The 26,290-nt window shown below is 46.5% G+C and overlaps 1 protein-coding gene across 3 annotated transcripts in view; it reads right to left on the reverse strand.

Moving 5' to 3' along the window:
* Positions 1–26,290, reverse strand: part of ppp2r3a (protein phosphatase 2, regulatory subunit B'', alpha) — a 101,052-nt gene that overhangs the window by 45,116 nt on the left and 29,646 nt on the right. For 2 of the 3 annotated variants that reach the window (XM_084044200.1, XM_084044201.1), the window contains exons 3-4: positions 4,551–8,275; positions 3,968–4,089 (exon numbers count right to left, since the gene is read on the reverse strand). In XM_084044200.1, the coding sequence (XP_083900326.1) occupies positions 3,968–4,089; positions 4,551–7,350 (2,922 nt within the window). In that variant the 5' untranslated portion in view covers positions 7,351–8,275. The remainder of the gene's footprint in view (positions 1–3,967; positions 4,090–4,550; positions 8,276–26,290) is intronic. The other variant, XM_084044202.1, reaches the window with a different exon arrangement.

The raw sequence follows: 26,290 nt of genomic DNA on the forward strand, positions 1-26,290 counted from the left end.
TATAATCAGCTGGCTTCCTCTGTCTCCATGGAGATTAATGGGTGCACTCTGACAGGTGCAGAAAGCCCTGTATTACTCTGTCAGCAGCAGGAGCAGGCGTGCACGCACGCACGCATGTACAGTACTCAAATGTGTAAAAATCACACACGAAAACCACACAAGCATTCACATATTGTTTAGTATAGACCAGATTCTGCAGACCAAGGCCACAGCTTCTCAGACAGCCTAAAAGCACTTGTGGAACACACATGCATGCAAGCACATAGCACACTCCTCTAATGTGTGTATACAATCATATGTAAATGCATATATAATGTATTTATATGAAAATGCAGGGACGCGTGTGTGTGTGTGTGTGTGTGTGTGTGTGTGTGTGTGTGTGTGTGTGTGTGTGTGTGTGTGTGTGTGTGTGTGTGTGTGTGTGTGTGTGTGTGCGTGCCCCCGTGCGAGAGAGGAAACTTGTCTTGTTTACAATCTGATTGGCAGTTTAATGTGCTATTGAGGCGGGGGGTGGGGTTGGCGCTAGGGAATATTAGCATAATTCCCAGAGTGCCAGAGCTGGTGTTGGGTGTCAGAGAGCTATTCCCAAACTCAGATGTGACCCACAGTAGCACTGGGTCAGCTTCCAGCCAACATGCACGCGCACGTCCGCACACATACACACACACACACACACACACACACACACACACACGCATTTATAAGACATGCTCCCACACACATGAACACTACACATGCATGCTCGCCTCGCACACACATGCACTGGCATTTACAACACAAACACACACTTATGAACACTGCACATGCATGCTCACAGTACCACACGCACAGATACACACACACACACACACACACACACACACACACACACACACACACACACACACACACACACACACACACACACACACACACACACACACACACACACACACACACACACACACACACACACACACACACACACACACACACACACACACACATACACACAGGTCCATTTACACTGTGGCGACAGTGAGTCTGTTAGCGAGATTCCGTAGTATGGGGGCGCGGGGGGGTTAGGTTTAGGTTCCCCCTCACACCTAGCTCTGACCAGGGAGGGGCGTGGTGGTTGGTGGCACCCTATGTGCCAACAGTACCAACAAAAAACCCCTCCCCCCCACCCCCCCCCCGCCCCCGCTCTGCCCGCCACATGGCAACAACACACAAGCGGAGCTCCCAAAATAACACGGACGCCCAATCACAGACCAGCGACGTAGGGGGCCACTTAGAGTGCCACAGAGACCGACTCCTTGATCGAGAAGGAGGGAGGAAGAGAGGGAGACAGGGAGAGTAACAGAGATAAAGACAAGGGGGGGGAGAGAGAGAGAGAGAGAGAGAGAGAGAGAGAGAGAGAGAGAGAGAGAGAGAGAGAGAGGGGGGGGCAAAGGTGAAAGAGGGAGAGGGAGAGAGACAGGACAACAGAGAGCGAGCAAGCGAGAGCGAGAGAGGAGAATAATGGCAGAAGAGGGACAGGAGAAAGCTAGAGGTAGATGGAGAGAGCTAGAGAGAGCGAGCGAGAGAGCGAGAGAGCAAGAGAAGAGAGAGAGATGGAGGAGGAATGAGTTGTGTTAGGGTGCTGGCTGTTCCGTTCTGAATGTGGTCGGTACCATGGTAACCTCATAAATAGGTGCCCTGCATATCAGCAGGGCGTAAGGTTACACACAGCCCAGTAAATAAACACACACAGTTCTCATACACTGGCACACATGAACACAAACATTCATACCACACACACACACACACACACAGAGGGAGTTGAAGGATGGAGGATGGAAGAAAAAAGCAAATAAGCAAGAGAAGCAGAGAGAGAAAGTTGAGCACAAGGGCAGAGAGAAGTGATTACAATCTCCATTTAATTGTGTTTTTCTTTTTGAGTGTGTGAGTATGTGTGTACGTGCGTGCGTGTGCACGTGCGTGCGTGTGTATGTATCTCATCATCATTAGTTAAAGCCATAATGCGCTGTTGAGCACCCACATTAGAGACAAGTGTCTGGGTTGCCCTCTTGACTTCATTCACTGCAGTGCTGGTGCCACGTGTGCACGGTACGCGTGCAAACCCTCCTGTGTACTCACTCCCACACAGAAGCACGCACGCCCACACGCATGCACACACACACACACACACATACACTCCAATTCCCTCGTCCTCTCTCTCTTTAGCACAACCCTAAATTACCTCTGAAGTCTAAATATTCCCTCAGGAGTAAAGGAGAGCCAAACACACACACACACACACACACACACACACACACACACACACAAAAATGCCCCGTATGCAGATACACAGACACACAAGCAAAACACTAAACGCGGGCGTTACCAGGAAAAGTCAACAGAGCCACCCCTAACACAATGAATTGCCTGCTAATCTTTTATCGTAATACAGAGATTGTATCAGCGTGTTTATCACAGTTAATTACTACAATTCATCACGGACCATCAAATACAATTACAACCTCATCGCCACTCGCCTGGTAAACCATCCCGGTCGAGTGAATTCACGTCATCATGTGTGTTCTGCAGACCTGAAGACAAATGATAATGTGAATTCACACGACCGGGATTGGTTTACCAGGCTACATCAACACAGGAGTAGAGCGACAACACAGTGATATGTCCTCGCCCTGCGATTATCTGTCAAACCATGAAACTGGTCCGTGTCTGTTGGTAAAAAATATATACATAGATTCTGTCTACTGGAAAGGGTCAGTCAGTTTGTTTTAGCCTTTTTTTTCCTGTCTGACCAGTGGCGTGCACAGACATTTTGAGGGGCAGGTGCTCAAGTAAATTATACTTTTTTTTGTTTACCTGGTCTGCTCTTTTTCCCCTCTACACCTATACCTCTTTGCCAAAAATAGCCGATCTACAAGCCCACAACGCCTCGCGAGGCGTTGTGAGCTTGTAGATCTGCTATTTTTGGCTAAATTTCTCTTCAGAAAAGGGATGCTAGGTTTCGAGTGGTTATGGTAAAAAGAAAAATCATACCACATAAAGATTTGGCAGACCCCCTGTAGTAACTCTGAGGACCCCCTAGGGGTCCCGGACCCCCTGTTGAAGAAACTGGAGAAAAAAAAAACTTTCTTTTCTTTTTTCAAAAGGGCACTTCTGGTCAAGAGGGCAAAGGGCAGGTGCTCTAGCACCACCTAGAGTCTATCTGTGCACGTCCCTGGTCCTTGCCCTGCGATTATCTGTCAAACCATGAAACTGGTCAGTGTCTGTTGGTAAAAAATATATACATAGATTCTGTCTACTGGAAAGGGTCAGTCAGTTTATTTTAGCCTTTTTTTTTTTCTGTCTGACTAACTTGCTTGGCACTGTGTCAGTCTGGCTGTGCCTCCGTTTGTCCGACAGCAAACAGTATGAGGTGTACACAGCTGTCACTCCTGTCACATTCAGGCTTCTCATCAGGATATGAGCTGGTCAGGATTATTGTTGTCTGCTGCGACATGCGTGAACTCCCAACGGAATTTGTGACGATCCTACATCCTTTGTGGATATCGTCTCTGGCGGGTGGAAACCTCACATGTCCAAAACCGTTACTTTTCAGGATTCAAATCCAAAAACAGCAAAAGCAGCAGATCTACAAGCTCGTAACGCGGCGCGTTGTGGATCTGCTACTTTTGCTACTTTCGCGTGACACTGTAGTGTGATCAAGTAGGGCGTTCATTTACAGGGGAAAAAATCACACCCTGTGTGAAGAGAGTGGTGCCTTTGATGAGCCCCGTATTGATGTTGTCATCAATGTTTGTTTATTGGACATACATACATACGGACGGACACAAGTCAGATATAGGAGTGGTTGGCACCACTCAAAAACACAAAAAGTTAGAATAAGGTTTCTGCCCGACAGCAACGATATGTCAAGTGCATGTAAACACATCATTCAACCTGATCTAGTTGGACAGGTCTGTCTGTCACTCACCCTGATCACCTCAGGAGTTTGCTGGATGAGGAGGGTGGAACCGCCGTCTCCCGCGGCAACGTGGTTGTCGTCAGCAGCATCTCTGGTGTGGACTGTGGCCAGCATGGACGAGGGCCCTAGGGCTGTCAGGAACATGACATTTTGGTTAACTACCATACAAATAATTGCGATTAACAATTTTATTGTGGGTTTTGTGCATTGAATATTGGAACATATGAATCAAAATGGCATTTCTGTTTGCCTTTTAGGCTTTGCAAAGCAAAAATTGCACAGGGCAGATATGAAAATAACTTAAATATACAAAAGGAATGACTGACTGAATGAACGGTACCAATAATAATCAAAATAAATAACGTACTAGGGCCAAAACAGGCCGTGCATTTAATAACTTTATACTTTCACGAAAAATAAATAGCCTAAATAGCAGATCTATAAGGTCACACCGTGCCGTGAGGCATCGCTTTGAGAGCTTGTACATGTAGATGGACTGTTTTAGCTATTTTTCAACAGATGAATGGAAATAATTGCGATTATCTCAAATAATTGCGATCAGGCGATTATGTAATAATTGTGACAGATCTACCTGGGGCCTCGGAGGTCGCCAGAGTTGTTGGAGCAACTGGATGGATGGAGGCAGGCAGACTGGCAGAGGCAGATGGTACAGGGGCAGACACTGCAGGCGCTGATTTTACAGGGGCAGCGACTGCAGGGGAAGACACTGCAGCCGCTGATGTTACAGAGGCAGATATTGTAGTTGCTTCAGCTGTAGAGGCGTCTTCAACTCTGGGCGTAGCCTCTGTTTCAATCTCAAGTATGGGTTTAGGTGCAGGGGCAGGTTTGGGGACAGCAGCAGGTGTTGGCTGAAGTTTAGCTTCAGGTGTGACAACGGGACAAGCAGCTTCTGACGGAGTAAGAGTGAACACAGGCACAGGTGACAGTGTGGGCGATTTTGTTGGTTTTGTTTGTACAGTAGGAGTTGCTGGTGCATCTGGAGCTGGGGTTGTCTGCAGGAACGGCACGGTGGGAACTGCAGTGTCGTGTGGACTCTGCGGGGCAGCGGCGGTGGCCAGCGTATCCTGCAGGAGCCTCATCACCTCCCTCTCCTTGCCGCTGCTCCTCTCGGAGCTCCCCGTGCTCCCCGCCCCGGAGTCCACCAGCTCCTGGGCGAAACTCTCGATGCTCTCGAGGATCCTGAGCAGCAGAGCCCCGTCTTCCTCCTCTCCTGCCCCAGGCTCCACGCCCTCCCCCTGGGCAGTTGTGGACATGGGCCCTAGGGGGGCCCTGGAGGCGGGGCCATTCATAGTGACGTGGCTGGCAGGTTTCTGGAACTGGGTTTTGGGAGACGGCTGGGGCTGCCTGGAGGTGCCAATGCCCAGGGCCCCCTCTCTCTTCCTTGTCTTGGCAGGGAGAGGGGGCTCAGAGTCCCTGCTGTGGCTCATGCTCTGGGACAGGTTCTCTAAGTCCATCAGCAGCTTGTCAATGTCGTCATCCTTGTGCGGGGCAGCTTTGGAGGACAAGACAGTGACTGGGGAGGAGGGGGCCCATGAGGGGCTGTAGCCCACATTGGACGGCAGGGTACCTGAAGGGGTCTGGCGTGTGTGCAGTTGAGACTGCTGTGTGTATTGGTTCCTGTTAACAGGGTATGTGGTGGTGTGGCGGTCTGCCATGCCTCTAGCAGAGGTGTGCTCTGGACCCTTACCGATGTCTGCTTCCTCCTCAATGTACAGAGCCTCCATAGGGGAGGGTGGGGGAGTGTGTGCATACGGCGGGGTCGGGGAAGTGCGAAGGGGTGAGGCGGAGTGCGTTGGAGATGCTGACATGGTGGACGCAGAGTATGTGAGCAAGGGAGGAGTGGAGTGTTGCACGCTGGAGAGAGTGTGTGTGTGCTGAATCCCGTTTGTGAGCGGGGCTGCCCTCAACGGAGAACTCTGGACTGGTTTAATATGGCTGGACTCTATTTTCATAGAAGAAGAAGGAGAAGAAGAAGAAAGAGAGGAAGATAAGGAAGGAGTAGGAGCTGAAGAAGGGGTCTTGGGGATGGGAGGGGACTGTACCACATCCTCATAGCGTGGCGGCTGTTCGTTGCCAAATATCGGAGAGTAGGGCCCCTGCTGTATGGAGTGGAGGCTGCTGACCAGCTCTGCCAGTTCATTGTGCCCGCTGCCAGGCGCACCCTGGCCACCCTGCCCACTGCCTCCAAGTCCCCCAATTCCCTCCAGCTCCAGTGGGAGTCTCTTAAGATAGGAGCTGAGTCTGGACATGACAGCCCGGTACACTGTCTCAGGGCTGGCGCCTCCATCCTCCGGCCCTCCGCCACCCCCGGGAGACTTGCGTCGAATACACTGCTTGATGATGTCTGTGCATTTCTTTAGGTCCTCCGAGCACTTCAGCAGGATGTCCAGGCAGGCGCGGATGTCCTCTCCACCCGCTCCCACAATGCCGCCCTCCGCCCGTGTCTTCTCCAGCAGACGGGCGATCAGGTTCTCCTCTCCGAGGGTGCTGAGGTACAGCGAGGCCACTGTGTTCAGGCCCTGGTCCAACGACCCACTGCCGATGCTTGACAGGCTGCCCGTCGACCCGCCTCCAATTTTGGTGATGGGCCCTTGCTGTATGGAGTGGAGGCTGCTGACCAGCTCTGCCAGTTCTGCCGTGTTGCTTTTTGCTTTCGTCTCCTCAGATCCTGGTCCTTTGGCGAGGTTGAAAGGCGGCAGATTCTCATCGTTAGAGATGGCCGTGCCGTTAGCCGTGCCGTTGGCAGTGACGCTGGAGCTGAAATGGCCATAGATTATGTCCAAGTCTGTAGAACGCCGGCTGAACGAGTCGGGCCGGACTTTGCGACCCTTCCTGAAGGCCACATGGCTGGAGGAAGAGAGGCGGAGCTTGTCAAAAGAGAACTCTTTGAGCTTGCCGCTGGCCAGGTTGATGGCCTCTCCGGTGATGTCCTTCAGACTACTGGAGGCACTCAGGTTCCCATTGGACCCCCCACCACTGGGGCCCTTCTTCCCCCGCCATGGGGGGCTGTCCTCCCCTACAGAAACATTCCCACTGCTGCCTGCCCTTTCCAGAGAAACGCCTCCGTTAGAGCTAGTATCCACGGAAAGACCACTTTTACCATGACTGGGGATCTGGTGAATGGCAGCACAGTTGACCACAACGTTACGGGAGTGTGCATGATCGCGACTCGGGTCAGCGAGTGGCAAGTCCGGGGCGACAAGAAGCTCAGAGCACGTGCCCCGGTGTGCCACGGTGCAGTCCAGCCCATGGGAGAGCACCCCACATGGCCCAGAGCAGTAGTGCACGGCGTGCGCGTGGGCACGGCGGTCCACGACGACACTGTTGTAGCAGCTGATGCTGCTCACCACCACGCGATACGCTGCTGCCATGACTGACCGATGTCCCCACGCTAGGACGCCACGCCGGTCATAGGACTAAGTTACCAAAAACAAGTCCAAGAAGATAAATTCCAACACAATATACTGAACTTGGGTATTTTGTCTTACCACTGCCTCTGTTGGGGAAAACACTTTATAGCCGAACATCCGACTTCCAACATCCAATTTATTTCCAGGTTACATAAATGGCAAAAGTAAAAATCCAAATTGCCTATTGTCCTATACCAAAGATATCCATTCAACAGAACTCTCGTAGGTTCCATTCCCTGGCTGAGGGATCAGTTGAGAGAGAGAGCTTCTCTTGAAGTCCGTGGGCCTCCTGGCAACAGCTGCGGTGACCCTCCTCTCTCTGCAGGGGCACCCCTCTCTCTCTCTCTACTTCCTTCTTAGCAGCAGCTCGTTAGCTGCTAATGACAGCCGTGGAGAGGACGGAGGGGGTGGGAAGGTGGCTGGGGTTTGGATGACAGCAGAGGGAAGGGGAGGCGTGGCTATCATCCATCCCGCCACAGCGGCAGCAGTAGAAGAGGAAGAAGCCCCAAGGGCCTAATTTTAGCCCAGCGAGGCCTCAACATCTCCCCAGCTTGAGCTCGCCCTGCTGGGCATCAAGACGTCGGAAGAATCCCCCCTCCTCTTTCTCCTCCTCTCCTGCTGTCTGTCTGTCCCTCTCCCTCCTTCACTTCTTATGTCCTGGATGAACAAGATCTTTCGCTGACTCGGACACAGCTGCCAGTTAGCAGAGGGCTCAGACACAGATGGCTTATTGGCTTGCTCTGTGCGTGTTTTGGCGCGTGCACGTCTCTCTCTCTCGTTTCTTTCACTGGCTCTCGCTTCTCCTCGTTCCCTCTCTCTCTCCTTCCATCCCGCGCTGTCAGCGGTGTCTCAGGGGGAGTGTTTGGTTCTGACAGGAGGACGCCACCTGTGAGTCAGCAGAGGAAGACGGGAAAGGAGGGAGAGAGTGAGCGGTAGAAGAGGGAGGGGGTGGAGGAGGTTCAGAACGAGGGAAAGGAGAAAACAGAGAGAAAGAAAGGTAAATCATTTAGACAGTTTTCATGCGGTGGACTTCTGTTTTTAAACATCTCTGTGTGTGCGTGTGCGAGGTGAGCACGTGCATGTGTGGTTTGTGCACCTCCGGCTATCACCCAGATGACAGGAGATATGAGAGCTTACACACTTTATCATCAAAGACCGACAAGACCACAATTTACTTCCTGCCAGATCATCCCCCCACACACACAGACACACACATCAGAAGGAGGAGAGGTGGAAAGAGATAGAGGGGTAGAAGGTGAAATGTTCTTCACTTACTAGACAGACTGTAGACAGACAAGAGACATGCAATTCGAGGCACATTCACGAACAAAACAAAATGTGGATGAAAACAGACACACTGCCAGACTGTTCTGTTTTCCTGAACGGGAGCCCAGACGAACCTGGCGTGTGAAATTCGTGGTACCAATGTGTTGCAGTCGTCCCAGATCCCAGTTTTGCTTGCACACTCGCATATATAACGAACACATTTGAAGCATCATTTAAAGGCATATACTGAATAATAAGGCCATTTAAAATAACCTTGTTATCCAGTCTATGGAATGGGCACAGTTGGGCTGACATACCTAAATACAAAGACCATTTGAAGACTATTTCAGAATGCACACACATTCACATTTCCGTAAGAAGCTTCAGCTTGTTATTTGAATGTATTGCAAAGAATAATAATAATGAGAGCACTTTGGTCTCCTGAAACCTCACCTCCTGGGGGTGGGGTGGTGGCGGCAGGAGGGGGGTAACAGTACAGTGCCACATACCAGGGACTAACAATCCCTGACTCGAAGGTAAACACGCAAGGCAGTAAATCTGCAAACAAGCACGACTGGTAAAAGGATTTATAGGCCACGTATGGAGCGGCAGGCATTAAGAGCTCAGAGGCCAACAAGCCTCTCACTTCTTATCGGTCTCGCCTTTATAGGTCTCTCTCTTTCTGCTTTGTTTTTCTCTCATGCCAACTGTCTCACTCTCGTTCTGTCTCTCCATCTCAATCTTTCTCTTTTTCGTCCCTGCTCATTCTTCAAGCCCTCCTCCCCCAGTTCTCTCTAGTCTCACTGTCTCTCTCCGTATGCCTGCCTGTGTCTTTTACAGTACTATTCTTTGCTCTCATGCTATCATCGCTCTCATATCTCATAGAGTTGCCGGACGGCCCCGGCAACTCTCTCTCTCTCAGGGTTGGGATCCTTTAAGATTTTAAGGATTCCAATTTAACTTGGAGACGCATCTTGTGTCACTTCTTGATTTGAGCTAAAAAGCATTATTTTACACTATTGGCTATTCAAAAATAGCAGATATGAGCTCGTAGATCTGCTATTTTTGAAAAATCGTGAAAATGTGTGCAAATCTTTTAATATATATTGTTTTAAAGCGAAACATTTTAACTCAAATCTATGCTTCCGGTGGTCCCTGGAACATATATTTTTAGATGGGGGTCCGTGGCCAAATACATGTCATTTTGGGGGTCTTTGACATGGAAAAAATAACCACTGATATTATGGCGACATAAGTTTTTTCAAAAAAACGTTGAATCCCCCAGAAGCAAAGATTTGAGTTACAAATGTTCGCTTTTGTAACTCAAATCTCAAGATTTGCAAAAAAATAGCGATAAAAAAAAAATAGCAGATCTACAAGCTCATAGCGCGGCACTTGGTGCCGCGCTATGAGCTTGTATATCTGCTATTTTTGAATAGCCAAAGTATAAAATAATGCCTTTTAGGTCAAATCTAAAAATGACAGAAGCTTCTCCAGGTCTTAAAGGGTTGACTTCGTCGACTTTAACAAAGTCCAAATACCAGCTCTGACAGTGTTATAAAACGGTTCCAAATATAATGGAACCGATTCCGGTTCCCCTAGTTCCATCCTTCTTCACCCTGTCTCTTGACTCACTTTTGATCTTTTTCTCTCCATATGCTGCCCCAGTCTCTCTCTATCAGTCACTCTCTTTATGCATTTTCTCTCTTTCTCTGTGTGAGGCAGTTTCCTAGGAGTCTCAATGAAGGGGGGGGGGGGGGGGGGGGCATTCCTCAGGGCTGTGTCCTAGCCTACCACATGCCCGGCACACACTCATACATATGAACCATACTGCAACTACAAAAAGAACGCCTATATGCAGACAAAGAAACATAGGCACACATGCAGGAAAACAGACACGTTACCTCACACACATGCCTCAAATCTTATAGCTTACTGTACCTCAATCATAAACACATCATCAAGGGACCTACCTCGCGCACACACACACACACACACACACACACACACACACACACACACACACACACACACACACACAGTTCTGTATACCTGTGGAGTGCACGTCTGTAAAATGCCAGCCTTGGGGACAGAGGAACTGCAGTGATGTGGGGTATTACATATTAAGACTGAAAATGTGTCCACAAAGGCAATAATGGCACCTCAGGGGCAAATATAGCAGCAGTTTCCTAGTGTGAAAAAGAGAGAGTGGGACCAGGGGAGAATGAGTGGTCAGCCGGTGGGTGGGGGCTGTTGGCACCTGGAAAAACAACCAGACACTGTGTGGAAAGAACACACAGACCCTCTACTTTACACTCCATCCCCCCATTATGTCTGTTCTGTTTTTCTCTCAGTCTTGCACACACTTGCACACACACACACACACACACACACACACACACACACACACACACACACACACACACACACACACACACACACACACACACACACACACACACACACACACACACACACACACACACACACACACACACACACACACACACACACACACCTTATGGATGTTGATGCTGACTTCCTGGCTCACTCCATTTCAACACAAAACAACTGGACAGGCAGACAGAAATTGGATAGATATAGTTTAGATTGGTAATCGCACATTGACGTGTCATGCGCCCACACCCAATATGGGCACAGATACGTATGTAGACACATAGGCCCTCATTTATCAAAGTGGTGTAGACCAAATAATGGGCGTACGGCGTAGATCACCACGATTTTCTGCATTTATCAATCTATCGTGACTTTGACTTCCGTACCGCTCAGATCTCACGTCAGGTGTGAGGGCGTGTAGACTTTGGCTACACCCGTTTGTTCCCTTGTAGACATGCGGAGCAGCATTGTCTGACAGGCATCTGTCCACTCAGAAATGTGTATCTAACACACTAATAATAAATAATCCCTGTGAAAATATAACATTTTATAAAGGCATACATGGACATGGACGCCCATTTTCTTTATGGACAGTGTGAGTGTGATATTGGAATAAAATGTCATCAGCTGTTAATTTAAGAATCACTGGTTTGTGTACTAATGCATTATTTACTTATTTTGATGTCACCACGATGACATCAAAATGACATCATCACAACCATGTAACTGTCCTTTAAAATGACTTGTCCTAGGTACAAATGTGATTTGCCAAGAAATCAACCAGCCTTTTTACAACTTCCTTTTGTAAATTAGTTATCAGCACTGATTCGTGTTGGTGAGTGAAATGTTTCACTGGGTTGTACATCTGAATGGAAGAGAAAATACTTCCTTCCTTCATGCTGTGGTAGTTGTTGGACACAAGGTGTACTGCTTTGAAGGACACTTTAATAAGACTGAAGTGCATGTCTTCAACACAGTGTCTCTGTGCTGGATGATGTTGCCCCCTGTGACAGCTGGAAGAGGAGAACGTCACCTTGAGGATCTCAACCTCAGGCTAGACTATCAGGCTATGCTGATCGAACATTCCATCTACATTTTGGAGGTCGGATTTCTTTATGCATTGGATGTTGACACCCACAGATGGTTCAAGCCCAAGGTTTGTGGGATTGTTCCAAAGAACGACCACTACTACTCAGCTTGTGTCTTGGGGAAGGCCATATATGGAATGAGGGCTGAATGCACTGTCATCTACAAGTTGGACATCACCACAATGGTCTGGTCTTTAATTAACACCAGAGGCACTCCACCAACTGCTTCCTTGGGTTCCTCTGCCACCATCATCGGGACAAAGATGTTTGTATTTGGGGGCAGACAGCGACAGTTTAACAACAACTACATTAGTGTGTTTGACACAGAGACCAACTGCTGGCTGAGCCCTCCTGCACTCTTTCACTCTTTTCGTCTTCCAGAAAGACGCAGGGATCATTCAGCCTTTGCCTACAATGGAGAGTTGTACATATTTGGTGGCCAATGCGATAACAAGGACTTTAAGGATCTGTGGAAATTCAATCCAGAGACTTTCTCCTGGAAGAAGGTGGAACCAAAAGGAAAAGGCCCGTTTTCAATGTATAGTATGTTATGTTGCACGGTGGGAGATCGTGTCATCATCTTTGGAGGATACAAACGATGCTTCTTCGGTCACGGTCACGGTTGGTGCGCAGCGCCTGTTCGCACTGATAAACTGTTCATGATAGATTTGAGGCCAAGTCTGAAGACATTATGCAAGCTAGCAGTTATTCAGTACAATCTGGAGCAGTCAAAACTCCCACAAAACATCAGGTGGGAACTGAAAAAAATGAAAAAAATGGAAAAAACGAAACTGAAGGAAATGGTTCTTCGATTTGTGCGGCAAAATAAATGTCTTTATTACGAATATGCTGGGTTTAATAAACTTGGGAATCCTCTACCCTAAGGCAACTGAGACGAGGGGCAGACGCAACAACATACGCGTGTTTGGACTCGTGGAGGGGACCGAAGGGGCTTCAGTAGTGAAATATAGGCTTCGATCACGACTATCCACCTGAGGTTGTCCGCATGAGGAAAGAGTACCTCCCAGCTAAAAAAATCCTAAAAGAAAAATGAATTCATTTCCATACCCCTTTCACGAAGATGAGGGTCCACTGGCTTATAGGGATGAAGATCTAGAAAAGTGCGGAGGAAGTCACCCGAGCCATGAAGGAGAGGGGCTACATGGAGGGAGACCCATGGAGTCGGAGGCAGTTCCAGCAGCGGAGGGAGATGGGCACAAGGGAGAGAACCATGGCGTCCCGGAATGTAAGCAAGTGGAGCGGAGGAAAGGAGCGGAGGAGAGGAGCGAAGAGTTGAGCGAAGGAACAGCTACGGAGGTTCTCGAGAAAAAAAGTGAATATATTCTCCTTAAAGAAAAGAGGTAACACTGAGTTGATATGAGGGAGGGAGGGGGAGGAGGGGAAAAAATAGGGGGAAATAGGAAAATGACGAGGGAAGGGACAATATAAGAACGTTTTTTCGTTTTTTAGGAGCAACATCCCCTCCTACTGGTTCTGATTTAATGATTCTTTTTTTAAATAACACCAACTCATATGGTTAGAAAATAGGGTTTCTATGAAAACTAAATGTTTTTTGTTCCATTTTTGGGGTTAAAATATACCGACAAGGGAAGTTTCCGGTGGCGTTACACCGCACGTAATCTTTTTGTGGCCAGCCCCCCTCATCTATCGAATGCTTTATGACGCCTTCATCTGTGTTAGGAAATTCCTTATATTGTAGTGATCTTTTTTTTTAATGTCTTTTTTTGTTTGGGATACATTATGAACACAGGGTTTGAAACAAAAAACGTATGCACTTTCAACATTATAATCTACCATCTTTAAATGTAAATGGGTTAAATAGCCTGATTAAGAGGAGTAATATGATAGCAAAAATAAAAAAGAAGATTAATATTGCCTTTTCTTTTCATGGACAGTGAGGTCTCCAAACTTGTATACAGTGGCGTGTCCTATGGAGTTATGTGCAACCTGGGTTAGGGGGTTAGACACCCGACGTTTCAAACCTGTGCCCAGCGCAGGTAATCTTCACGCTGTGGATTTATTTGGGCCACCAGGAGATCAGAGATATAACTAACCAGCATACACACCACCCTTCATGCATTAAGGGTTAGGCATTCATTCATCAATCACTCCATAAACGTTTAGATTATGACTGCGATTTTTCTTTCCGGGTTTCCCGCGGATAAAGTTACTTTTTTTGTTACTTTATTTCGGTTTCAGTGTGCTGCGCAGCCTGCGCTGATGTGAACGCAGTAATGCACGTTATTTTCTGCTGAAGGGAGGGGGCGGAGAGGGTGCCTCTTTGATCGGCGGGTAGGCGGGGCCCCACGCAACCTGCGTAGTGTGCGTGTAGGGAGAAGCGGCCCTGTCGAACGCGCACCGTGCAAGTCGGTAATGGGTTACGTTAACATACAAACGTATTCCATGCATGACGATGTGATTGGTGTCATTCATGTAGGCTACTAGTCTACTTGACAAATATTGCACCGTCATGGAATACATGAAAGACTGCGGTTTCCACAGTGAGCCAAATGTAGGTGCATGTGTGTGTGTGTGCGTGTGCGTGTGCGTGTGCGTGTGTAGTCGGACACGGATATGAAAGGGAGCGGGGCGGGCGGGGGAAACTCTTTCTTATTGGCTTTTCATACGTTGTTTGGTCATATTCCGGTTGTTCACGTCGTAAAATCGGGGCGTTTCGACAACATTTAAGGACGTGCCATTTAAATGGCGGTCGGTTTCAGCCGTCACATTTATCAAAGGACAGACGATATGTACGCTGGGATTGGCTGTATACTGTAGGCTCGCTTGATAAATGTCACTTGGACGTTGGCGTAAGGTCATTCCTGGGCTGAAAAATAAGCTGGTTTGTACACTCCATTGATAAACGAGGGCCATTGTCTACACCACACTGTATGTATGCACTCCCGTACACAGTGCGCATGCACACACACACACACACACACACACACACACACACACACACGCTCATTTACTGTACAAATTTGAACACACACCCCTACACACTCTCTTCCAGTGTTCTGTAAACACTCTTTGTATCTGTGCGTCTCAGTAAATCACTGCTTCCCAAAATGACACCAAGCATGTAAACAATCTCCACTTATGTTTGTATAATGCAGAACAACCTCCACCCACAGACGCACACAGACGTGCACGCGCACAGAGTAGGTTTACCCCCCATGTTCTTTAGACTTGCCCCAGTTCAGTGGCAGTTGAGTTATGCAGCGTTCTTTCTCCACAGGGTGCCAGGGTTTGAGACCTGAGCCTGGATGGAGATCAGCTTTCTGCCCTGGGTCATACAGCTCTGACTTTACCACTTAACCCATTAAGACCTGAGGCGATTATTTAAAAAAAATCTAAATCCTAAACGTTTTTTGAAAAAAAAAAATCTAAAACATTTTTTTTTATTACATTTTTCAAAAATAGCAGATCTACAAGCTTGTATATCTGCTATTTTTTAATAGCCGAAGAAATCTAAAGTGACACATATATAGGGATGCTGGGGTTCAAGTTGGTTGAAAGCGCCAATGCACTTTTTATCTAACTGGCTAAATAGACTTGAAGGTGGAATGAAACAATTTAACCCCAAATAAAAAATCACACCCTGTGTGAAGGAAGCGGTGCCTTTGGGGCTGGGCTTAACTCATTTCAGTTCATCCCTATTGGTGGTCTGAGTCCACTTACCAAATGTGTACTTGGTAGCATGCTGCAAACTGGCATAATGGCTGTTTAAAGGCCAGCCAATGGGCAGACAGAGGGGGCGGGGCTTAAGTAATTACAGTTCGTCCCTATTGGTGGTTTTAGTCCATGTGCAAAATTTGTACTCCGTAGCATGCTGCGAACTTGAGTTATGGCTGTTTAAAGGCCAGCCAATGGGAAGACAGAGGGCGGGGCTTCAGCAATTCATGCTCGTCCCTATTGGTGGTCTAAGTCCACATACCAAATTTGGACTTGGTGGCATGCTGCAAACTGGAGTTATAGCTGTTTAAAATCCCGTGCTCATCCCGTGCTCATACGGGCGGACGGACATAACATATGCTGGGGGTCCCTGGACAGAGGGGGCGGGGCTTCAGCAATGCATGCTCGTCCCTATTGGTGGTCTAAGTCCACATATTAAATTTGGACTTGGTGGCATGCTGGAAACTGGAGTTATAGCTGTTTAAAATCCCGTGCTCATCCCGTGCTCATACGGGCGGACGGACATAACATACACTGGGGGGTCCCTGAACAGAGGGGGCGGGGCTTCAGCAATTCATGCTCGTCCCTATTGGTGGTCTAAGTCCACATACTGAATTTGGACTTGGTGGCATGCTGGAAACTGGAGTTATAGCTGTTTAAAATCCCGTGCTCATACGGGCGGACGGACATAACATACGCTGGGGGTCCCTGGACCCCTCTTTGATAACCAGTGCCACGTGTGGCCAATGAGAGGAGAGATGGCATAGGCAATCTCCAAGTCCGTGTGTGTGTGTGTGTGTGTGTGTGTGTGTGTGTGTGTGTGTGTGTGTGTGTGTGCGCGTGTGTTTGTATGTGTTTCTTCTTTGCCGTGCTCATCCCGGACACGCAGACAAAGTCATGTATAGAGCGGTTGGCACCGCTAAAAACACAAGATTTTGTTTACAATTCCTATTCATGATGCTGTTGTTTTGTGAATTTGCGTTGAGAAGATTTCATTGAATTTACATAATTACAATCTGTAAATCTTTACATTTCTGGGGGAACTGCAAGTGCCTTGCTTAGGCACACTTCAACGCGTGGACTGGGCGAGGCTAGGGGTCGAACCGGCGACCTTCCGATTCCCAGACAGACTCTCTCTAGTCTCTACCCACTAAGCTATATGGCCGCTCAAATTTTACTGTGTGGGGATTGGGGACTTTATTAGCCTTCCTCTTTATCCATCACTTCCTCCACTTTGTCCCCGTCTCGGTATATTTATCTCCCTTTAAAAACACCCTATCTGTACCCCTCAACTGTCCATCTCCGTTCTCCATTCTCCCTCTCGCTTCCCTGCTTTGTTCCCCGTGTTTCTACCACCGATGTTAAATAAAGGGATTTGAAAAGCCTTCGGAAGATAGAGAAGAAAGAGACGTGCATTTCTTTGGTAATAACCTCTTTCTCCCTGACCGACTCTCTCTTTCGTTTTCTGTGTCCCCTGCATTCTCCTCTTCAGTCTAAAAAAGTCTCTCCTTCACCCCGACCTGCACCAGGAAGCACTAAATCACCGGAGGCCACTTCTGTCGCAACCTCCCAGTAAGCCTCCGCAACTATGCGTGTTCATGTGTGTGTGTGTGTGTGTGTGCGTGTGTGCGTGCGTGCATCTAAGCATGTTCCCTGCATTTGTGCGCATTTGTGTGTGTGTGTGTGTGTGTGTGTGTGTGTGTGTGTGTGTGTGTGTGTGTGTGTGTGTGTGTGTGTGTGTGTGTGTGTGTGTGTGTGTGTGTGTGTGTGTGTGTGTGTGTGTGTGTCTAAGCATGTTCTCTTGCATTTGTGTGTGTGTGTGTGTGTGTGTGTGTGTGTGTGTGTGTGTGTGTGTGTGTGTGTGTGTGTGTGTGTGTGTGTGTGTGTGTGTATGTTTGTATGCCTATATTTGCTTGTGTAAATGTATGTACCGGTATGTGTGTGGAAGGAGGCAGCGAATGGGAGGCCAGCCTCTGTGAACGTCTCAGACAGGAGCCTTAAACAATTCCCCAGGAGACAAGACAGGTCTGTACAGGTCTGTATGGACACGGACACACACACACAAAACTACTACAGCTTTGGTGGTATTAACATGACATCACACCGACAGAGATATTCTTCTGGCTTTGTCATTCAAATAGAGAAAGAAAGAAAGAGAGAGAGAAAGATAATGACAGTGGAGAGAAACAGCGGAAAAGAACCAAAGAGACTTCAGCCAAGAGAGAAAGAGAGCGAAAGGAAAAAAAACACAGGCCCTCAGGATGTTGACTCCTGCCCTAACAGAGAACAACGGTAGCTGGAGAAAGGAGGGATTACTGAGAGACTCAATATGACACACACACACACACACACACACACACACACACACACACACACTCCAACTCAGAGTTAAATGAACACTTGTTTGGTCCATTTGGACACTCTCAAAGTTAAACACCCACAGACACAAAGCTAACATACCAAAATAACTCCCATGCTAAATGTTTTCTGTGCACTTCAGAAATAACAGTTGAGTTCATTTTCACGGTAGCTGCATAACTATTAGGCTGCTCGTTCAGCGCTAACGCAGTCAGTATATCAAATATTAACACCCCACCCCCCCCCCCCCCCCCCCAACTCCTCTCCCCATCACTGTCATCCTTCCTCCCACACTCCTGTGCTTCCCAAATGTCCAACTGACTGACTGTGGTTCTGACCCACTTCTCTCTCTAATCTTCACATGAATTATTCATTCTGAGCTGCTAGGCGGCTACAGAGAGGAGTGACAGAGATGAGTGATGATCCAACACTGAGAGTGTACAAAAATACAAATGGAACCAAAATGGACCCGTAAGAGTCTCATTTGTGCACACGCAGACATGGAATAAAGCAAAATAAAATCTCATGACTGAAAAAGTAATGATAAACCTGTATTGCTGTTGTTCTACATACAGCAACCAGAAATCACAGTTGAGGCTTTAACCGTTGCTTTAATGACATTTCTGAGACCATTCATTTTCAAAGATGCATCTAAAAATGTATTCTATTGCTAGTTTGACCACTTCAAACACTCTTTAATCTTAAAATAACTAATAACCAGAAATAGCCGAGCTTGTAGATCTGCAATTTTCGGTGCACAGCATGCTTTCCAGTGATGTAAAGTAACTACAGTAAGTACATTTGCTGAAGTACTGTACTTTAGTACATTTGAGGTATTTTTTACTTTACTGGAGTATTTCCAAATGTCTACTCCACTACATCTCAAGAGGCAAATATTGTACTTTTACTCCACTACAACTTTAGTTACTAGTTACTTTGAAGATTTTGATTATTACTACAAAACATGCATTAACCACTTCAACCCCTACATACAGTACTTTTCGATCATTTGAAAATAGCCGATCTACAAGCTCTTTAATTTTTACTTTAATCCATGCGCAGAGGTACCGAAGAGAGAGAGAGAGACACACGCGCGCACACACACACACACACACACACACACACACACACACACACACACACACACACACACACACACACACACACACACACACCCAGAGTCAGACACACACACCCAGAGTCCTCATCTTCACATTTTTACGTACAGCTGCAGAACATCTGCCCGATGTGTGGAGATAGTTTCCATACTTGTAGGAAGAGTTAAAAATGTGCCTAAGTTGCAAAATAACAGGGTGAATAACGATGCCTGGTGATATTGCAATGAAATGAAAAACTATCTGTCTGGGCATTGGCCCAAATGACCATGGAAAATATAGCATATTCCAAGTTCAATAATCATAATAATATCTCAGAGTCAGACTCATATAGCGCTTTTCTTAGTACTCTAAGTATTCTAAGTCCCTTTACTGTACACGGGGTAAGAAGAGAATTAAATGCATTAGGTCAAAAAACCTATAAAATAAGTGGTCTAAAAGTAGAAAGAGTAATTCCAAGTTTAATCTTATTGTTATCCCTCAATTTATGTATTGTTTATACAACCCAGAGCTTTAACCCATTAAGACCTGGAACTGTGTCATTTTTTGATTTGAGCTAAAAAGCATTATTTTACACTTTGGGCTATTCAAAAATAGCAGATCTACAAGCTCGTAGCGCGGCACTCGGTGCCGCGCTACGAGCTTGTAGATCTGCTATTTTTGAAAAATCGTGCAAATGTGTGCAAATCTTCTGAATATATATATATTTAAAGCGAACATTTTTAACTCAAATCTTTGCTTCTGGGGGGTCCCTGGAACAAAATATTTTGATGGGAGTCCGCGGCCAAATACATATCATTTTGGGGGTCCTTGACATGAAAAAGATTGAGCACCACTGATATACAGTAGAAACATAGGTTTTTAAGAATACTGTTGAGATTAAGGAGACATGTAGAATCGGCTTCAGGTCTCAATGGGTTAAGGAATCATAGGCTTCATTATGATCCCCACATGAACGTACTGCATTTTGCTGCATGTCACCCCCTCTCTCTCCGTCTCACACACACAGTTTTCCAGTCACTCTCTGATGTACAAATTCAACAGGGGAAAAAAATGATAAAAATGGTCTTGAAAAACAGTTGCAAGTGTGACATTTAAAGTAGAGCCATAGAATACACAGGGATAATACAGTAGATCTATCACGCAGAGAATTGAGAAGGAGGTCCTGCATACACCGAGACGTATGCCTGTGGACGATGAAAGCCAACCACAGTGCTACGCAGCAGAGAGACAATAAAAGAGCTCCCGCAAACCAGTGATCTGCAGCGATCAAGTCTAGGTATAGGTGCTGCAGACAACAAACGTCTATAAGCAGACAGAAAGAAAGGACAAACGCACACTCCCTCAGAAGGATAGGCTACAGGGAGGTATTGCGCGCGCGCGCGCACACACACACACACACACACACACACACACACACACACACACACACACACAAATTCAATCTGCTTATTTGTATCCTGCCTCCAGTTGGATATGTGGTGAAGAGCACAACTGTTTTGTGAAGAGCACTTTATGATTAAGTTTGAACTGATTTCATTCGACGCCCCTGCCAACAGTCGCAATGAATAAGCCAGGCACAGACTGAAACCGCCGAGGAGAGAGGGATAGAGAGAGGAGATGGAAAGACATGCGAGCTTGTAGATCTGCCTATTTCGACAAGCAACACCGTGCCTGAAGTTTACATCAACCCTAATAGATGGATAGAGGTGGAAACAGAGAAATGTGTGTAGTTGCCTCAAAGGTAATTACCAGCTGGTTGGTGAGGCTAAGCCCCTGACCATGTCCCCACAGACATTTGGCTATTGGCTATTTCCGGCTATAAACATATAGATAGGGCTCTTGATAGCATGAAATGACCTAAATTCCGCAGAGAAAAAGACTGAAAAACAGAGAGAGAGAATGTGCATGTGTTTGTATGAGTGAGAGACAGTGAAGGAGAGAAACATGCAGAGAGAGTTCTTCTGTATATATTGCCCAAACGCAAAGACTGGCTATGCTTAGGTGTACAGCTGGGTGTGTGCATGCGTACGTATGTCTGGCAGAGAGAGAGCTGGGGGTTCTCTCCATGTGTCTGCCAAACGTATCATCTGGACAAGACCCAGGCAGCCGGGACGGCCTGAGAGCACAAATCACCACGCGCACGCACACGCGCACACACACACACGCACACACACACGCACACACACACACACCTGTTTGTGATGAAACAAAGCCTGTTGAGTTGCAGCAGAATAATGGCCCTTAGTCTATATTAACCCATTGAGACCTGAAGCCGATTCTACATGTCTCCTAAATCCCAACAGTTTTCTGAAAAACGTATGTTTCTATATCAGTGGTGCTCAAACTTTTTCATGTCAAGGACCCCCAAAATGATATGTATTTGGCCGCGGACCCCCATCAAAATATTTTGTTCCAGGGACCCCCCAGAGGCAACGATTTGAGTTAAAAATGTTCGCTTTAGAAATACATATATTCAAAGATTTGCACACATTTTCACGAATTTTCAAAAATATTTTTGAATAGCCCAAAGTGTAAAATAATGCTTTTTTAGCTCAAATCTAAAAATGACAAAGTTCCAGGTCTTAATGGGTTAAGTCAGCAGTCAGACGTGGACTTAAACATTGTCAGGCCTAACCTGGCAGGTTTGGGCTGCTATAATTAAATAGTGTCTGGCTTTAGGCTACATAGAATAATGTCTTTCCACTATCCAACTTCTGACAGCTCTGAAGTGACAAGAATGAGGGGGTGACATGTCATACGGAACTCGCACTAGATTGGAACCCATTATGTTAGATGGGCCACAGCATTAAGCAGCACAGTCCATGGAGCCACCAGCACGGCATGTGACCTCCAGAAATTGCGGCCTCATCCTTGTCCCTCTCTGTCTCTATCTCTTTTCTCCGCATCTACTCCTTTCAGGGCTGGACCATGTTAACTAAGTCAGTGATTCTCAACCCGTGGACCGGACCCCACTGGTGGGCTGTGAGGATATTGCAAGTGTGTCCACAAATAATTGGTAAAACACAAAGATCGTATTGATAATATAATATTATATAAAACAATGAAGTAAGTAAGTAGGTCAGAGAGGCTTATTGTCGGTATCAGCCGAGAACACGGCCGATACAATGTGCTAGACCCCTGGGAGATGGTACCTACAGTACCATCAGCACCCAGCGCTTACCGCACGACTTGCCGCACCCGAGCCGTGCTACTCAATAAAAAGGTGAGAGGCCGGTGGCCAGGATCAAACACATGACCTTGTGGTCCAAAAAAGGCTCCTCTCCTAAGTGGTCAGATGGGTGGGCCACGAACACTTTTAAGATTTGAACCCATTGGGACCTGGAACGCATCTGTGTCACTTTAGCTTTCTTTGGCTATTCAAAAATAGCAGATCTACAAGCTCGTAGCGCGGCACCGAGTGCCGCGCTACGAGCTTGTAGATCTGCTATTTTTGAAAAATCGTGAAAGTTATTTTTTTATATTTTTTTCAAAAAAAATGTTAGGATTTAGATTTTTTTTAAGAATCGCCTCAGGTCTTAATGGGTTAAAGTGTGCCCTGATCCAGAAAGGGTTGGGAACCACAGGACTAAAATCACCTCCACCCTCTGCACAGCTCTCTGTAGGCCCCTCTGTGCATCTCTGTGGGAAGCAGCTCATTAGGGTCAAAATAACAGCCCAGAAGACCACAGGACTTGTACAGGTTGTCTGGAATCCAAACATTTCTGTTTTAAACAACCATTTCTCGGAGGATCAGGAACATTTTCCTCAAATTCGAGGACAATTCTACTGCACTTGTGGGGACATTCGGCCCTCACAAGAATAGTAATGCAAGCGCGCGCGCGCGCACACACACACACACACACACACACACACACACACACACACACCCCTTAGGGACCTTGTTGGGGGCTGAGAGGAGGATGTTTTTAAGTGATTCTGAAGAGGAAAAGGATGACGCACATCTTTTCTTATCCTTGAAGCTTCCTGGTAAAACCAGCTCAGCCTTTATATACAGGAACTACACACACACACACACACACACACACACACACAAAATCTTTATCACACATGTTCACCCACACAATGTCCATCGTGTGGACACACAAACATACTTAATGTAGTACATATTGTACAGGCATTAGGGCTGGGTGATATGACTTCAAATCAACATCACAAATAACGAACGATTAGAGATGACAACAAACAAAACAAAAAGGAACAAACCATATATCAACATCAGCATCACAACAACATAGACATGTTTTCTTCCATTCAGTAGTACTGTTAAAAATCCAGGGAGGTGCCAAGGTGTTTCTTTTCTTCTAACCTTATCAAGAGTACAAGCCCTTTTAAGACTGGTCAGCATTTGATTAAAAACAACATTATAGGGGATTGTTTGAGCTTGACCTAGTGATATGTTGCATCAAAAGTGACAGTGATCAGTGACAGTGACAGTGATCATTGCTCTTATCAGCGCAACATAGGACTAAAATCGAGTAAAGGCAAAAAGCCCCAAAAATATCTTTAAAAAAAAAGAAAGATTTGAAAATAGCAGATCCAAAAGTTCACAACGCGTGGTATCTGGAAATCGGCTAGTTTCACTACTTTTGTATGCTACCATTGTACAAAGTATAACACAGGTTTAAGAGGTTAATCAGACTAATCGATTTAGATATTAATTGTCGATCAATTTGTTGATGAATAAGAAATACAAAAAAATATTGTATGAAAAAGAAAAAACAACTTGAGCAAGATTAAGTTATTATCGATGAATTGCCCAGCCCTAGCACATATAGAGGGATACAAATATCCAAATGAATGCGCTTGCGCGCACAACCACACATACATGCACAGCCAGCCTCTTCTGTTCCGTTGCAGAGGTCACACAGACAAGCTGTAGGCCACACACCAGATCAACATGATGAGAGCTGGCATCTGCTTAAAAACATCCAAACCTGCAGCACACACACACAGCTCTGCCTGAAGGATGTTGTGACCTGGTCTATCCATTGCTGCCAATTCAAAAAGCACATTTTTTGTATGATGTCATACTTTCGGATGTGTTCTGTTTGTGTAAGTGGAAGGAGGTATCCACACACACACATGCATACACACGCACACATGTTGAAGGAACCACTTATATGCACCCACCCACGCATGCACACAAAATAAATTAAATGTAATGTGCCAAGACAGCTGACCTGGATTCAGTAAGTCAGAGTGTGTAGGGGGGATTTTCTATTGTATTTTCCCTGAATCACAGACAAGACAACCTGCTAACTACACCCAGCATTCCTTCTAGGGAACTTAAAAAGCTCCCCCTGCAAGTACACAATCACACATACAGCACAGGCATCTACTGCCGAGGTTCTCAACTAGTTGTTTCCCAAATAATTGGTTAACAAGCTAAGATAGGTAACCGGTACATGGGCGATATCTGAGACAATGCAGATAAGTCACTTTAGACACATTGTAAAATCCTAAGTGTTCATTTAACTCAGAGTGTACACATTTAAGAAAACACCACTAGTTTAGGGCCTACAACCACATTATTGTTGAGACACAATAAAAACACAATAAACATTAACTAATGGATCTAATGAACTAGATTCTGTGGAGAAATCGGTCATTGGGAGTCAAAAGGTCAGAACACACAGACATTCCCAGGATAACGTAGTGCTTTTGCAATTACAGACAATAAGAACACTAACAACCACTTACTGTACCACAACACACGTATGGACACACACATACAATAAAAACTATGTTCTTTGACATTTACAGCGCCTTCAACGACCACACCGGTTAGCTGTGAAGCTCTCTGTGATGCCGGTGAAACATGGCATGGTGGCCTGGACCACCGACCAATGTGACCATCTCGGAGTTTGTCACGCCAGAGCAAGCTTGCCTAGGGCTGTTAGAATTTCAGTTTCATTTGTATTCACTCCTGTCCGTCTGTCTGTCATCTTGTGTGTCCGTCCCATGTGTCTGTGAGCAGATCATCTCCGGCACCGCTGGACCGATCGGCGTGAAACCTTCCGCGCACGCACACTCCCAGTAGGCCAAGGAAGAAACCTTTTCCAGTTTTCAAATTGCCCTCATAAAGACGCAACAGGCCGCTTCATATTTTGACCTATATAGGACTGTGTTTATAATGTGTACTCTTCTCCATTCTTTAGGCAGTAGGACTGTGTTTAGAATGAAAGAAACAGTAGAACTCTCCAGATTTGAACAGAAATCCTTATAAGAACATGTTTAGACTGGAGAGCTGAGGCCAGTCTAACTAGTCTGTGTGTGTGTGTGTGTGTGTGTGTGTGTGTGTGTGTGTGTGTGTGTGTGTGTGTGTGTGTGTGTGTGTGTGTGTGTGTGTGTGTGTGTGTGTGTGTGTGTGTGTGTGTGCGCGCGCGACTGCTGTCCCTGTCTGTCAGAGGGTCATATGAGGAGCAGATTAGGATTTCTAACCGCAAAGCCCTGTCGCCACAGCCTATCGTCACGGCGACTGAGTGCGGAGAGTCATCGTGTTCCGAACGCCACTGACACACACACACACACACACACACACACACACACACACACACACACACACACACACACGCACGCAAACACAAATGCACGCACACACATGCAAGCAGCCAAGCACACACACATGCATGCATGCATGCACACACACGCACAATCTAGGAGTCTAAGGTGACTGACGCCTAACTCCAGTCCCTTCGCCACAACCACACACAGCAGCCATTTTGTGCCACGCGGAACGGGTGAATTCCATTTTACTTTTGAAATCGCTTGTTGGATTTAGGGCTGCAAATATTCTTTTCTTGTGATTATTCTAATTCTAAGCATTTTTTGAACAGATGTAATGATACCAAAAACTCACAAAATGCCATTACATCCCTATTTTTAGCGGCGCTATCCGCTCTATACCTGACTTTGTCCGTGTGCGTACGTCAACGTTCTGATTGGTCAGGTGCGTCA

This window comes from Gymnoscopelus microlampas, assembly GCF_963454915.1.
Source record: "Gymnoscopelus microlampas genome assembly, chromosome: 20".
Lineage (NCBI taxonomy): Eukaryota > Metazoa > Chordata > Actinopteri > Myctophiformes > Myctophidae > Gymnoscopelus > Gymnoscopelus microlampas.